The sequence below is a fragment of the Geotrypetes seraphini genome, chromosome 9, assembly GCF_902459505.1.
Source record: "Geotrypetes seraphini chromosome 9, aGeoSer1.1, whole genome shotgun sequence".
In the NCBI taxonomy this organism is placed as follows: domain Eukaryota; kingdom Metazoa; phylum Chordata; class Amphibia; order Gymnophiona; family Dermophiidae; genus Geotrypetes; species Geotrypetes seraphini.
In genome coordinates this window covers 161,276,119-161,292,189 of record NC_047092.1, presented here as the reverse complement: position 1 = coordinate 161,292,189, position 16,071 = coordinate 161,276,119, and the positions used below count along the sequence as shown (strand labels likewise).

Genomic DNA, 16,071 nt, shown 5'->3' with positions numbered 1-16,071 from the left:
AAAGGGAGAGAATTAGTATCTCTTCCGCTGCATCACAACACGGCTGTTTAGCAGTCTCTGACACTGCCACGTTGGGGCTTAAAACAGTGCAATCACTGAGCCAGCACCTCTGGACCAGTCGCTTATTTTTGTAGCTAAAAGCCAATGCCGCTTTTAGAAAATGACTCGGCCATTTTTAAGAATCCACAGGAGGGCTCATTTCAATGTTGAAGAGCCCATTTGCATGTCATTATTGGAGACTGCTAGAAACCTCGCTAAAGACAGAGATAATCCGTTGTGATGATCTGCCGCTAAAATGCGTTCAGGCTAAACCGTCGGAAAACAGTTTAGTGATGGCGTTAAAGTTTTCAGAATTTGGGCCTCAGTCACTTTTGAATGCATGTTTACGATTGTAGTAATTTACACTGTGTAGTGGATAAACAGGAAAATAAGTGTCTATTAAACACTAGAAATGCTCCTTGATGCCAGCAACGATGGAAGAATCTCTTGCAGTAAGATGCTTGAGCAACTGGGTATATGATGGAAGGACACTGAAGATGGTAGGAATCCGATTAGTAGACAAGACTCTTGTTGCCACATCAATGGCAGACAAGATACAACAGTAGTTCATTAAAATCCAAAAGCAGCTTCTGCAGTTTTTGATAATCATTTAATTCAGTTGCCAATTGTCTAAGATGTGTTAAGTTTTTACATATTGTTACTAGCCTCGTTTTTAGAGAATGGCATGGGGACAGTTTGTCCCTGTCCTCACGGGGGTCTGTCCTTGTCCCTGTCCCTGCTCCATTGGTTCTGTCCCCATCTCCATCCCCGCCCCGCTATCGCTCATAACTTAAGTGTGAGTTATTGAGCGTCCCTGCCATTTGTGACTGTGGTTATAAAGTAGATTAATGGCACCCTGATGCCATTATAGAATAGATCCTCACCATACGTCCTCAGGGCACCTGATTGGAGGTGCCCATTTATAGAATTGCCTCAATTAAAAAGATTTGTTTCAATATCATAGAAAATTGGATTCTCACTTATCTCCTTAAACTTAATAAGGACAAAACTACATTTCTGTGCTTAGAATCTCAAAAAGATCCAAGATACGGTACAACCATTTCTGTAGATGGGAATGATTTTCCTCTGGAATTGCATTCACAAATTTTAGGGGCAGAAAGAAATAACAGCTTACCTATGTGTTGCCATGTACATCTTGTGGTTAAACAATGTTTTTGATCATGAGAAAACTCGGATCTATAAGGAAATATTTTGAGATAAAATCTCAGTATTTTGGTGCGGTCCTTGATTCTGTCCAAATTACGAGTAGATTATTGTAACCTGGTATTGGTTATCTGTTCTAAATCTCTCATCAATCATTTACAATTGGTTCAAAATTCAGCAGTACAGTTGATATTTAGTTTACGGAAAATTAGAGCATCTTCAACCTTATTACAAGAAATTTTACTGGCTACGTGTGGAAGCTCGTTTAAAATTTTAATTGGGAGTTACAGTTTTTAAGATCTTAAAAGGTAATGCTCCTAGTTATTTCACTAATTTGGTAACATTATTACAGGGTGCCCTTTTCAAATATCAAACAAGAAATTCTTTTCTTTTCTTTTTTTATAATTCTTTATTAATTTTTCAAACTTTGGCAGTGTATTACAATTAATATAACTTTAACAGATAGTAAAGAAAACATCCATTTTCCCCACCCTCCTCCCAATTATTAATATATTAAATCATATTATTTATTTCAATATTATACTTAAATATTTTAAAAAGAAATTCTTTTAAATTGAAATTTCCTATGGTTAAAAAGGTGAAATCTATTAGACAGTTTTTCTCTGTCTATTCAATATCAGTTAATTACAATTTTTGAATCAGCTTCCTTTAGGACTGCACTTCTGTGGGTATCATTTTCAGTTTAGAAAGCTCCTAAAATCTTTTCTGTTTCAGGATAATTGAACTTACTTAGGTTAATTATAGTAATATGGTTTTAAAATATATATATATATATTTCTGTAATTCCTAGATAAATTGGTCTGGCCTCTATTCTTTGTAATACATCCTTGAACTAGATTGGTAAAGGCGGAATAAAAGAACTTGTATAACATAACTTCATTTGAAAACTGTTATTTAGGCTTATAGTTATTATAACATGACCTGCAGCAGGGCTACTCAGTTTCAGTCCTCCAGGTCTACAGGGAGGTCAGTTTATCAGGATGGTGACAATGCATATTCATAAAACAGATTTGCATACCATGGAGACAGTGCATGGAAATCTCTATCTTGAAAATCTGGCCAGCCTGGGCACCTCAAGGACCGGAATTGAGTAGCCCTGACCCACAGATTTCAATATCCCCTGAGGCAGTGGATCCCAAACTTGGTCTTGGAGGCACCCCAGCCAGTTAGGTTTTCAGGATATCCACAATGAATATTCATGAGAGATATTTGCATGCACTGTCTCCACTGCATGCAGACCTCTCTCATAATTATTCATTGTGGATATCCTGAAAACCCGACTGGCTGGGGTGCCTCCGGGATCAGGTCTGGGAACCACTGCCCCGAAGCAATGACTCCTACATTTGTTTAAATTTGTTCCACACCTTTACTTTTTTAATGGGATTGTTTGGGCTTCCCTATTTCCATTTCGAGCAATTCCAGCATCAGGAAGTCATTCTCTCCTCCCCTCTGCACATACACTTGTTTTTCCTCCTCTGGGAACTGTGCTGAATGCTAATTTCACCCGCTGTACTTCACCAAAAGTACTGTACAGTGTTGACACACCAAAGCATAGCTATTAGCATCCCAGATCTCGTAATGATCAACATCTCCTCACCGCCTCATTATTTTAGCCTGGTAATTTCTTCTTTTCCCTGCCGGTTCAGTTGAAATCAGCACTTGGCTCCCAGGGTTGAGAGCCTTTTATTTGCAACCACCTGAGAATTTTATTCTCTATTTTAATCACACCTATCACAGTTCTGATATTGGCATAGATAGAGTTTGGGATAGGTATAGGTATAGGTGTAGGGGTAGGGGTCAGTATCCCACCAAATATTTTAGGTGCTAATGCTTATACCTCTAATATGACTTCCTAACCCTCCCCCCCCCCCAGTAAGCTGACAAGCTGTACCCATGTATGCAACAGTCTCAAGGCTAGGAGCTCCTTTCACACGGAGTCTAAATTTGATATGATAATGATAATAACAGTTTATATACCGCAGGACCGTGAAGTTCTATGCAGTTTACAATGATTAAAAAAGTTGCAGATAGAGTAGTACTAACAGAGTTAAGATTTAGCGGTCAGTTATTGTGGGAAAAGATTGTGCAGTGTAGCTGCCTAAGTACTTTCAAATATGTTTTTAGGTGTCTCCTAAATTCCCCATATGTATTCGCAAGCATGAGTAATTTGGTCACTTGAAACCATGCTTATTGCTGACTATAACTGCCTCCCTCCAGAGGATATGAATTAGAGAATGACACAGGGACAAATTTGTCCCCATCCCTGCAGGAACTCATTCCCGTAAGCTCTGCCTCAACCGCACAAGCTTTGAACATTTTTGATTTTAAAGTGTTTGCGGCTTGTGCAGACGAGGACAGCTTGCAGGAATGGGACAGGAAAAGAACTCACCTGGATGGGACGGGAAAAAATCTGTCCCCTTGTCATTCTCTAGTATGAATGCTGCCTTCATGTCATCTCCAACTCCAGCCAACCTGGGGTACACAAGACCCAATCTCGTTACCAAACTATTTCCCCACCCCCCTTTTACAAAATTGCGCTAGTGGTTTTTAGTGCAGGCCAGCACACTGAATGCTCTGCACTGCTCCCGACGCTCATAGGAACTCTATGAGCATCGGGAGCAGCGCAGAGCATTCAGCATGCCGGCCTGTGCTAAAAACTGCTATCGTGGTTTTATATAAGGGAGGTGGGGGAAATAAGGGTTCTATGCATGTGATTACACAACACTGACACCGAGCTACTGGCTGGTCCCAAAAGAAACCATTTAACCAGCACTTAAAATGAGTTTGTCAGCATGAAGTGGAACTTTGCAAACACATGAAATAAATCAGAACTGAGAGAGAAATCAATAATCTCACTCTTCTCAGAAAATAGGAGCACAATGAGCCATGCTGTCCCCTCTAAGCTAAAGACAATCTACCGCAGAGCACGGATTTGCGCAGGCTCTTTATGACAACTTAGAAGTGGTTCTTTCGAAGTGGCTTTATTAAAGTTAAGGTAGAATTGTATTGATTTTGGGTGTCAGGTCAAAAGCGCGCCGGGACAAAGGCGCGCCCAGACAATTGAGCGCAGCATGGAGGTGCGCGCCGCTCAAAATTACTGTTTATAGGGCTCCAACGGGAGGGTGTGGGGGGGAACCCCCCCACTTTACTTAATAGACATCGCGCCGGCGTTGTGGGGGGTTTGGGGGGTTGTCACCCCCCCCCACATTTTACTGAAAACTTAACTTTTTCCCTGTTTTTAGGGAAAAAGTTAAGTTTACAGTAAAATGTGGAGGGTTACAACCCCCCAAACCTCCCATAACGCCGGCGCGATGTCTATTAAGTAAAGTGGGGGGGTTTCCCAACAAAACCCCCCGTCGGAGCCCCTAAAAACAGTAATTTTGAGCGGCGTGCGCCTCCACGCTGCGCTCAATTGTCCGGGCGCGCCTTTGTCTTTCGCGCCGTTGTCTATGAACCTTGATTTTGTTCTCTTTTGCCTATTGTTATTACTAATATAAAAGTAATAAAAAGCTGAGGTAGAAATCCACAACCCTCTATGGCACATTGGTGGATCCACTGTGGCTTTCCACATCTTAAAGCTGATGGCCCTATGTAGGGTATTGTGTGGCTGTGCTGAGTTACTAGTAAACTGTTTTCTTTTACAATAATAGGTAGTGTGAGAGAGAGGTTGCTTTTTTGTGCAAGAAAAAGATTCTGTAAAGTTGGAGGGAAAGAATAAAGACAAAGCTGTTCTGGCTGCTCAGACTACCTGTCATGGAATGAGTTTCCATCGGCATGGGTTTACTGCTTATTGAAAGCTTCTGTACCGCTACTAATGACTGGGGAGTCAATTCAGAGCGGTTTACATGAGCTTCTGTGAAGGTGCTAAAATACATGAGCTTTTGTAAAGGTGTTACAATACAGAGTTAGCGTTTTCCGAGATGGTTTTCAATAGACACATTTATACCATAATCAATCATCTTACATATAATACTAGTATTGTGTACTATGTTCATCTTAGATTTACATACACCCTGATCATTCTAGTTATCTCTACTTTGTTTATCATATCCTCAGCAATTTTGGGCCTCTCTGTGTTCACCCTATCGTGTTCCTAGTGGGGACTAGCCAGCTATCTCTTCTATGTTGCTCCATCTGCAAGTCTGCTGGGACAATCTCATTCAGTTTGGTTTCATTAACTCGTATCCCAAAGAATGCTGACATTTCACTTTCTGGTTCACTACCTTGAAAAGCTCTGTGAAAAAAATCTCAGAGCGCTTGACTCACACATTTTACTCAGCTACACGCTGGGACTTTGCTTATTGGAAAAACCTGAATCAGTCAATCTCAAATAAATGAGAACCAGATTAGAAATCAAAACCAGTAGATTATATAATAGACTAATATTTTTGCAGTCTAGGGAATCTTTGTTCTGAGGTAAATTCATTCTGATTACCTTGACTCATACCTTGCAATCACCTGAAGTTCTGTGACCATTATAATTAATGTATTTTTCGCTCCATAAGACACACTTTTTCCCCCAAAAAAAGTGGGTGGAAAAGTGGATGCATCTTAAGGAGCGAATACAATTTTTAAAGCACCTCCCCCCCCCCGCCCCTGGTACCTCTTTTAAATGCCGGTGGTCCAGCATGTTTCAGCAGGAGCTTTACGCGCTCCTGCCCCTCCCTCATTGGAAGGCTGCCTCCTTTCATACTGCAGAGTGGTGCATAAAGCAGGAGCACGAGCTTTTCGCTTCCTGCCTGGTCCCACGCCGCTCCCTGAATGGTTTCCTGTCAGTCTCAGGGGGGCTGAGGGCTGCCTACCACCAGACACACCAGACCACTAAACGCATCTACGTGTAGAGGAGGAAAAACCAAGAAAAAAAAATTCTGAACCAAATTTTTTTTTCTTGGTTTTTCCTCCTCTACATGTAGGTGCGTCTTATAAACCAAAAAATACGGTACCTTGTCACTACGATATGCTGGCCCTCAGCCCTTCGCTTTAGGAACACAAATACCTAGGAAGAGTCTTCTGAACTAATGTAAATTATATTACAAAGACAAAAACCATGGGACTTTTCATAGCTACCATAAGATGATATCGTACAGCAGATGGTAGTAGGACATAGGTTCTTCTCTATCATGTGACAGTATTATCTCAACACAAAGATCTTACTGAGCTCTGCTGAATCACAGTGTATGAAAGAATTCTAAGATAGTTGATACTGAAAATAATAAGGTACCCACCTTCAATTATGTGTTTTCTTGAAAGCCCTCTTTCTGTTTCTGCTCTAAATAGATAATGAAATACATTTTAGATTAGTCACAGAAAATAACACATTTCCAGCTTGATGCAATTATCCATACTGAGAAAAGCGCAAGGGTAACAAGATACTGAACAGAAAGACAGTTCAAGGATCTCAAGGGACCAAACACATCCAATACGAGTTCCGTGAAAATGTTAACAAGGCTGTAACCTTTTTATTCATTTTAATACACACAGGACATAGAGCCAGCTCAAGGGATTTTGGCGCCCTGAGCCAACATTTGCATTGGCACCTCCATCCCCACCCCCTACATTTTCAGATGAAACCGAAGCATGACCAAACCCAGATTTCAGGCAGGTTTCGACATTGAAGCTGAAACTGAAATTTAGTCATCCTCTGTCCTGAAAATTGGACTGGCTGGCAGACCCCCAGGATAGATTTGAGAACTACTGGCCTAGAAGGTACCTGGTATTAGTCTCAGGGCCAGTTAAACCTGCGGACCAGGTGAGGTCCTGGTCCAGGATACTGGTGATAAAAGGTGCCAAAATTCTAGTCCAGCATCTCTCCCTCACTCTTCTCATCCCCTCTGTGGACAGGGAGGGAGAGATGCCAGAATAGGATTCAAGATTTTGGTGCCCTTTATCACCAAGGAGACTTAGGATAGAGGAGGAGCTAATGGATAATCGGGAGGAGGGAGGAGGGGGTGAAAATTGGTTCAGAGTGATACAGTCCCTTGAGCCAGCCCTGATTAGTCTATTCTATAAAGGAATGAAGGTATCTACTTTCCTTTATAGAATACTAGCTTAATAGGTCAGATATATGCCTATATTTTAGGCATAAATACTTTACACCATTCTATAAGTTATACATGGAAATGTGTGCCCACCCATGCCCTGCCCAGACTCACCCTATGTAAACATCCACTTTCTATTCATAGGGGACATGTGAGTCTCCTATTCAGTATTTATATGCATAAGTGTGCAGCAGTCAAAATGAAAAACCCAGAGGAAGAACACCTCAAAATCAAATACTATAACAGTTCTTCAAGTGAGCACTGAGGGAGATACAGAATCCACTCACGCAATTATATCACTATAAATAATAATTTAGTGATTTGGAAGTCCTCAGTGTGAGTTGCATAAATCAGAAAAATGTGCAGCGTTCAATACTTATCTCATGCAAGAGCACAAGGCTCAGTGCAGCACACCCTCACAGGATCTTCCTGAGTGCATAATAATAATAGTGTAGGGTGTAAGCTTACTCAAATAATGATATAAACAAGTAAGTTATAATGGAATGAGTGAAGACCAATCTCAAAAGTGCTACAACACTGCACAACCCACTAAGAGTATTGCAGCTCAGTATGCAAGTTTTGCTCTGCTGAAAATTCGACTTTAAAATCAAGAGTTATTGTTCAAGCAGCAATTTGGAGGTTCCTGACGAAAGGGTGGTCCCGAAACCGAGCTCAGTAGAATCAGGAGCTGCAAATTCACTTATTCCAGCACAAGATAAGTTTCTCATTTTTGTACTCTTAGCAGGTTGTATGCAGAGTCTGGCTTTTTGGCAGTTCAGTTTAATTTTTGTCTACTTATTTCTATTTTTAGTTTGTGAATGCTTATTCCATATTGGGCGAGGGTATATCTGTTTTCTGTGTGTATGAAAAAGACATGGGTTTCTGTTAGCATTGACTGTGCAGGATTGATCTGTATTAATCTGGCATGTTTAGTTTTACAATGGGTGTATTGATATTCTAGTGCTCACTGCAGTGTTTAAGATGCTGCCTTTTCCTAGGTGCACCCTTGTTGTGTGACTCGTGGATTATTACTAAAAATATATTTTTTCATATAGAGGAGGGGGTGTTAAAAATTATTGGTCCTGGGTGTCAAATATACTAGGTAGTGTGTGCAGCATTTTTGGGGATTGAAGGGGATGCTTGACACTGTCAGCAGGGGTGTTGGGAATTGAAAAAAGGGGTCAAGATTGTATTGGGTGGTTTCAAGGTCTGAACTGGGGAGGGGGTTTAGGGTACCACCACTGTAGAACCAGTATCATAATTCTGCACTACTGGACTACCAATAGCACAGCTGCACTTAGGGGCTGATTATAGAAACAGTGTCCCGATTGTAGGCAGTGGTGGACGTTCTACCACCATCTCACCAGCCAATTAGGACACAGATTTAAAAAAAAAAAATAATCCATGCCATGAAGGAGCCTACAAAATAGGCATCTCACTCATGCCTACAGAGGCATCTACGCATGCCTATCGATGCCCACGGCCATCATGGATGTCAAGGCCGACATGGGTGTGGTTGCCACTGGAAGGGCGTCAAGGGTGTCATGGCCGTCATGGGTGTGGTTTCCACTGGAAGTGGCCTTGGGTATCTGTAAGCATCCATATGCATCTCCATAGGTGCGAGACAGACACCTTAAATGTAGGTCTGTAAAATACTGACCTAAATTTAAGGTGCCTGTTAGAAATAAAAAGGTGTGGTTCTGTAAAGGACACCAATGCGCAATTGACATGCAATTGGTGGCCGCTTCTTAGGCAGCTGCCGAGATCAGGCCCTTAATGCCTCCTCTTGAGTTGGTGGTAAGTTTAGAAACATAGAAACATAGAAGATGACGGCAGATAAGGGCCATAGCCATTCAGGTCTGCCCACTCTACTGACCCACCCCCAAGTCTACTATCCTAGGGATCCCACTCCTGGTGACAGGTTCCCTTGGCTTAACCCTCTAAGGGATCCCACATGGGCATCCCATTTGCTCTTAAATTCTTGCACGCTGTTTGCCTCGATCACCTGCACCGGGAGCTCGTTCCAAGGATCAACCACTCTCTCGGTGAAGAAATATTTCCTGGTGTCGCCATGAAATTTCCCACCCCTGAGTTTGAGCGGATGCCCTCTTGTGGCTGAGGGTCCTTTGAGAAAGAGAATCTCTTCTTCCATCTTGATACGGCCGGTAATATACTTAAACGTCTCGATCATGTCTCCTCTCTCCCTACGTTCCTCGAGTGAGTACAGCCGCAAATTTTTCAGCCTTTTCTTGTACGATAGATCCTTGATCCCCATGGCCATCTGTTGCACCGACTCTACTCTCAGCACATCTTTTCGGTAGTGTGGCCTCCAGAAGTGCACACAGTATTCCAAATGAGGTCTCACCATGGTTCTGTATAATGGCATTATGACTTCCGGCTGACGAAACTCCTGCGGATGCAACCTAACAACTGTCTTGCCTTAGATGAAGCCTTCTCCACATGATCAGCAGTTTTCATGTCTGCGCTGATCATCACTCCCAAGTCTCGTTCTGTTGAAATTCTAGCTAAGGTCTCACCATTCAAGGTGTAAGTTCTGCACGGATTTCTGCTGCCGAGGTGCATGATCTTGCATTTCTTAGAGTTGAAGCCCAGCTGTGCTATTGGCGGACATGACAACCAGCATATGGCACAGGCCTCTGCACTAGTTGTCACAAGTGTCCACTCCATCACCTACCCGTGTCATGCTCTGATCCTACCCATTCCTGTGTTAGGCAGCTACCTCAGGATTCTTACTGCAACAGTTGCCATTTTAGCGCAGGGGACAGTAGCATGAGTCTGCATTACTGTCTACCGCATAGTAAACTCCGTAGCTTAGTAAAAAGGGTCCCTTAGAAAGGGATCTACATTAGCTGTCAGTTTATGCGCCTTGCCTTGTTATCAGCTAACATAAGAACATAAGAAGTTGCCTCCACTGGGTCAGGCCAGAGGTCCGCTCCCGTGGCGGCCCATCAGGCCTATGACCTGGGAAGTGACTATTCCTATAACCTACCTCTACTTCTATCTGTACCCCTCAATCCCTCTGGCCGGAATAGATTATAGAATTAAAAAAAAGGTATAGCAAAATGTCTCCTCTTAATTTTTGTAGCTGGAAGAACATCAGGCCTAGCATCAAGGAGCTAATTCTGGACCAATGCTTCGACAACAGACAAAACCATTCATTCAATTCTGCGCACAGCAAGAGACACAGCAGGTGACTCCCAATTTACAGGACCTCGGACAAGACTTTATTTGATCTTATTTTACTGCAGAGACTGAGAGCGATCTCTGTTACAACCTTGGGGTCAGATCCAAGATGGCTAAATTCCGCTTTGCTTTGCTTTCTTATGACTTTCCTTTCTGCATCACTCTGCCCTCAGGCAGGGTCTGAAAGAAGTTTGATGGACATTTTGAGACATGAATTATTTACGCTCATGTATTAGTTTTGCTTTTTCTTGTTGCAGTCGTAGGATTCACATTTGCATTATTGACTGTCATACTAGCCATAGAAAGGGATTTATTAAAAAGTATGTACTGTGGCATTCAAATGAAGGGTGTCCAAGGGACTATTTTTGAAAAGTTCACTGGTACTGTAGCGTGGGGATCCTCCTTGGGACATATGTAAGGTTACAGCAATAAGTTGGTACTAAATAACCCTAAATGGGAGGAAAAGATCTCAGATAAACCACTAAGGGAACACATAAGTATTCTCCCCTTAAATTTGTGGCAATAGGTTTCTTTCATCGATCTAAAAACCTCCAATGTATTTTTAAAGTTTTTTTGTTATGCATTATTCACTTAACTATTCTTAAATTACTATCTCACAAAAAACTAAAAAATGTTGGGTTATCTTTAGCTGAGAACAGGTTAAAGTGCTTGAGTGCTCCAGTCAAAAAGTGCAGATAGTGCTTTAACGCGATAGACCCATGACACTTTGCTCGGGTTTTGAAAAGCAGATCGCGTCGGGAGGGGCAACCATGCATGCGCGGATGCCCTCCCGTCTGAGATGAGAAGGCTGAGGGGGGTGGTTCTAGGGGCGAGGCTGGGGTATGGCTTGGGTATAATGGGGTGGAGATGAGGGCGGGTCTATGGGTCCGGATTTTACATACGTAAAATCTAGTAACCGTAGTGACACATGAGCATTGACTTTGATTTTGCTCTGCAATAAGGGCGATCTTATCAATTTACAATAAATATAAACAAGCAAGAAGAGGAACTCAAAGTACAGTTTTGACCCCTGAGGCAGGCAATTTGTGCCAAAACTTTATTATCCCAATCTGTGAGACTCTCGGTGCTGTTTGCTGTTCCAATAAATATTTGTACACCAGATGGCCCTGTTGTAAGGTAATGTATCAAGTATACAATGGATTTAGAAGGGAAGGGGTAAAACGCGGACCTCACGGACCTGACGGACCTCACGGATCTAAACCCGCACGGCCTTAAAAATCTGAGGTCCGTGCCACTTATAGTTAGTTTCTGGCTCTGACAGACCTCGATGACAATTTAACGCTGACGGATCCGTCCCAGCATAGGGAGGAAAAAGTATTAGGATCCGTCAGCGCTACAATATCACCGAGGTCTGTCAGAGCCAGTGCTGGAGTGGCTCTAAAACGAATCCTTTAAACTGGTTTCCTGCAGCCCCAGTAAATCGGCTCTGACAGACCTCGATGACATTGTAGCGCTGACGGATCCTAATACTTTTCCCTCCCTATGCTGAGACAGATCCGTCAGCACTAAATTGTCACCGAGGTCTGTCAGAGCCAGAAACTAACTACAAACGGCACGGACCTCAGATTTTTAAGGCTGTGCGGGTTTAGATCCGTGAGGTCCGTGAGGTCCGCGTTTTACCCCTTCCCGATTTAGAATCTTGGACCTTGACTAGAATCTTCTTATGTTAAGGGCTCCTTTTACGAAGGTGCGCTAGCAGTTATAGCGCACGCACCGGATTAGCATGCGCTATAGCGTGCGCTAGCTGGAAATCTACCGCCCGCTCAAAAGGAGGCGGTAGCGGCCAGCATGTGTGGCAATTTAGTGCACGCTATTCCGCGCGTTAAGGCCCTAGCGCACCTTCGTAAAAGGAGCCCTAAGTTTTGAAGGGGTTTACTGCAAAACAGCATTATTTGTAAAACGTAAGGTTTCTGTTCTCTTAAAACTTACTTTCCACCCCAGTATAATTTGGTTGTTATAACCAGACTGGATCTCCTGCAGAAGGGGGAAAAAAAAAATAAAACAACAACAGTTTACTGGTTAGTGTCTAAATTATTATTATTTTATTATTATTATTATTTATTTATAATTTTATACATTATTCCCAAGCATATACATCTTGTACAGTAAGATTGTATTAAAACAAATGAAGAAAAAGAAAACAAATTACAATACAATATAGAAGATATTAAATATCATAACATCTTCTCCTTATGAAGACAATCTCTAGTCCACAATTATTGGATCCTAGACTTCAATAGAGTGAGATAAAACGAAAAGATCATAATATTAATCTTACTTAAGAAAATCTAAGTGGATGAAATCGCGGGGAGCTAATCATGTGTTTCTGTTGTTACTTCCATTTTTTCACCTTTCTCAAGACGTTTCAATGTCTAAATTAAATGTTTGGAGCCCTTTAGAGGGTTTCATTAAGCAATGTGTGTGGTGGAATGATTGACTTGCCAGACATATGGGAGGGAATTAGGGTGGGGGTGGGGATTTGGGTTAGGGAGGAAGGTAGGGTGAGGGTGGGGGTTTGGGTTAGGGAGGGATGAGTAGATAACGACATGTTTTTCGTTAAGAATTTTCTAATCTATGTTTACATATATTTATAATATATTTGCGTGTTACATTTTTCTGTAAGATGTTAAAACTTAATAAAGATTGAGCTATAAAACCATGAAAATAAATAAATAAATAAAATGTTAGCAAGCTGTTTCACTAGAAGAACAATGGCATGTACTCTCCTGTGGGAAGATAGCTCACACCATACGGAGAAATTGAGCCTTCATTCTACATCAGGCTCCCAGATCTTATAAAGCTTGGGTACTGTCAGTGGCATAGTAAGGGTGAGCACCCCTCCCCCGCCCTCTTCCCCACCTCCCTGCTGTGCATGCACACCCCCATTCCCTTTCCCTTTTTAACTTCTCTGGTGTGGACAACATGCCCATGTCGGTGTTGGCTCACCCTTTGACGTCACTTCCTAGGCGTGGGTCCCGGAAGTGACATTTGAGAGAGCGCCGATGTCGACGTGGGAAGCAACCTCACGCCAGGGAAGTAAAAAAGGTACATAAGCACTAAAAAGTGCACTACGGTTTTGTGAAAGGGGGAGTCAATTTGTGGTCCTGTATTTGCATAGGGGTTATCTGCATTTTGCATGTGTGACCAAGGCTAGGTGTTCTGGTAGGAATTAATGTTGAGAAGCATACAGTGTAATTTAATTTTGTGGTTAACCATTATGTATTGTTAATAAGATTATATTGTGTGTGTATATATGAAAAATGAATGAAAGCAATGGCATTATAATTAGTACTATTATTATGGGGGGTGGGGTCTGGAGCGGAGCTTATGGGCCCCCCAAACAAAAAAGTGTTCCGCTGCCTATGGCTCTATGGTATGCCCGTTAAAAAATCATTTTGTTTTTTCATTGAGGGTGTGTGTCTGGGATTACATTAGTGTAGGATTAGCATATAAGCCCTGACACCCATATTCTATAAACTGTGCCTTATATTAGATGCCAGTAGGCACCCTACCAGTGCCTAAGTTAAGTCCAAAACACCATTTACAAGTGGACTTAAGAGAAAATTCAAGGCACCTACCAGTGCCTAAATAGAGGCACCAAAATTGCACCTTCAGGCGCTTTACGGCTTCTATCGCCACTGTAGGCATATCTAACACCTGAAGTGGCATTAAGCACCGTAAAACACCTACATAGGCAAGATTCATGTCAAAGATTGGCCCCAGAAATGTAGACCTTGAAAACCCTGGCCTACATTTCCGGGGCCTACCTTCGCCAGAGGCGCAATTCTCTAAACAGCGCAGTGCAGCAACCTGAAGATTTAAAATAACATCGACCGGGTTGAAGGTCTGGAAATCTTCGGGCAGCCACAGCATCAATGAGTTCGGCCTGCCCCAGAAGTCTTCATTCAGCAATGACTTGCTGTTCCCACCTAGGCAAGCTGCTGCTGAATGAAGGGTTCCAGGGTAGGCAGAAGGCTGAACTAATTGATGCTGCAGCTGCCCAAAGATTTAAAATAAGAGTGACCAGGGAGAAGGTGTGGGGGAGTCGGGAGCTGAAGAGAGATGTGCTGCAGAGGAGGGAGGGGAGGAGTAGAACATACACTATATGCCACTAGCTGGGGGTAAGGGGTTGGGAAGACAGGGAGGACAGATGCTGCATGGGCTGGGGGTGTGTGTGGAAATTACAGATGCTGCACGGGCTGAGTAGTTGGAAAGGACAGATGCTGCATGCATGGGGTGCTGGGAAGGAAGGGAAAGAGAGATGCTGCCAGTGGGAGAGGGAAGAGAAAAAGAGAATTGTTGGACATAGGTACATGGAGTTGGAGGGAAAGAGAGATGGTACACATGGGGAAAGGAAGAATGAGGGAGAATTGTTAGACATGACAGTGGTAGAGAGTAGGGAAGGAGAAATGTTACACTGGCAGGAAGAGATGACTCAAAGAAGGGAGATGGAAGGAGAGAGAGAGTTGTCAGACCACTGGAAGGGGAAGGAGAGAGAGGGAGATGCCAGACCAGGGAAGGGAAGGAAGGGAAAGAGAGATGCTGCCAGTGGGGGAGGGAAGAGAAAAAGAGAATTGTTGGACATAGGTACATGGAGTAGAAGGGAAAGAGAGATGGGTGCACATGGGGAAAGGAAGAAAGAGTAGTAGAGAGGAGGGAAGGAGAAATGTTATACTGGGAGGGAGGAGAGATGACTCAAAGAAGGGAGATGTTGGATTCTGGAGAAGGGTGATGGAAGGAGAGAGAGAATTGTCAGACCACTGGAAGGGGAAGGAGAGGGAGATGCCAGACCAGGGAAGGGAAGGAGAGGAGAAAGATACTAGACCAGGTAAGGAGGGAAGAGAAGGAGAGAGATATGCCTAGAAAATTTTGATATGTGATTAATCAAATGTTTTGATAAACTTGGAACTTGAACTGTGGGAAGGAGGCAAGAGAAAGAGAGAGATGTTTAACCATGAGAAGAGGGAGGGAAGAAGAGAGATGCCGGGGAGAGGAGAGAGATGCAAGACTATAGGAGGGGGGAAGCGGGAAGACAGGGATGTCAGACCATGACAGAGGGAGGAGATGATGCACAGGGATGGATGGGAAGTGGAGAGAGAGGGAGGAGATGCACCATGGGTGCAAAGGGTGTGGCAGGGAAGAGATATAGAAGAAATAGAAACATAGAAATATGATGGCAGATAAAGGCCAAATGGCCCATCTAGTCTGCCCATCTGCAGTAACCATTATCTTTTTCTCTCTCTGAGAGATCCCACGTGCCTATCCCAGGCCCTCTTGAATTTAGACACAGTCTCTATTTCCACCACCTCTTCTGGGAGACTGTTCCACGCATCTACCACCCTTTCCGTAAAAAAGTATTTCCTCAGATTAATCCAGAGCTTATCACCTCTTAACTTCATCCTATGCCCTCTCATTCCAGAGCTTCCTTTCAAATGAAAGAGACTCAACTCATGCACATTTATATTACATAGGTATTTAAACGTCTCCATCGTATCTCCCCTCTCCCTCCTTTCCTCCAAAATATACAGATTGAGATCTTTAAGTCTGTCCCCATATGCCTTATCATGAAGACCACACATCATTT

General features: G+C 42.8%; 1 protein-coding gene across 2 annotated transcripts in view; it reads right to left on the bottom strand.

Annotated features, from left to right (window-relative positions):
• KCNAB1 (potassium voltage-gated channel subfamily A member regulatory beta subunit 1) overlaps window positions 1–16,071 on the bottom strand; it is a 234,903-nt gene that overhangs the window by 54,110 nt on the left and 164,722 nt on the right. For both annotated transcript variants that reach the window (XM_033959143.1, XM_033959144.1), the window contains exons 6-7: window positions 12,417–12,461; window positions 6,450–6,493 (exon numbers count right to left, since the gene is read on the bottom strand). In XM_033959143.1, the coding sequence (XP_033815034.1) occupies window positions 6,450–6,493; window positions 12,417–12,461 (89 nt within the window). The remainder of the gene's footprint in view (window positions 1–6,449; window positions 6,494–12,416; window positions 12,462–16,071) is intronic.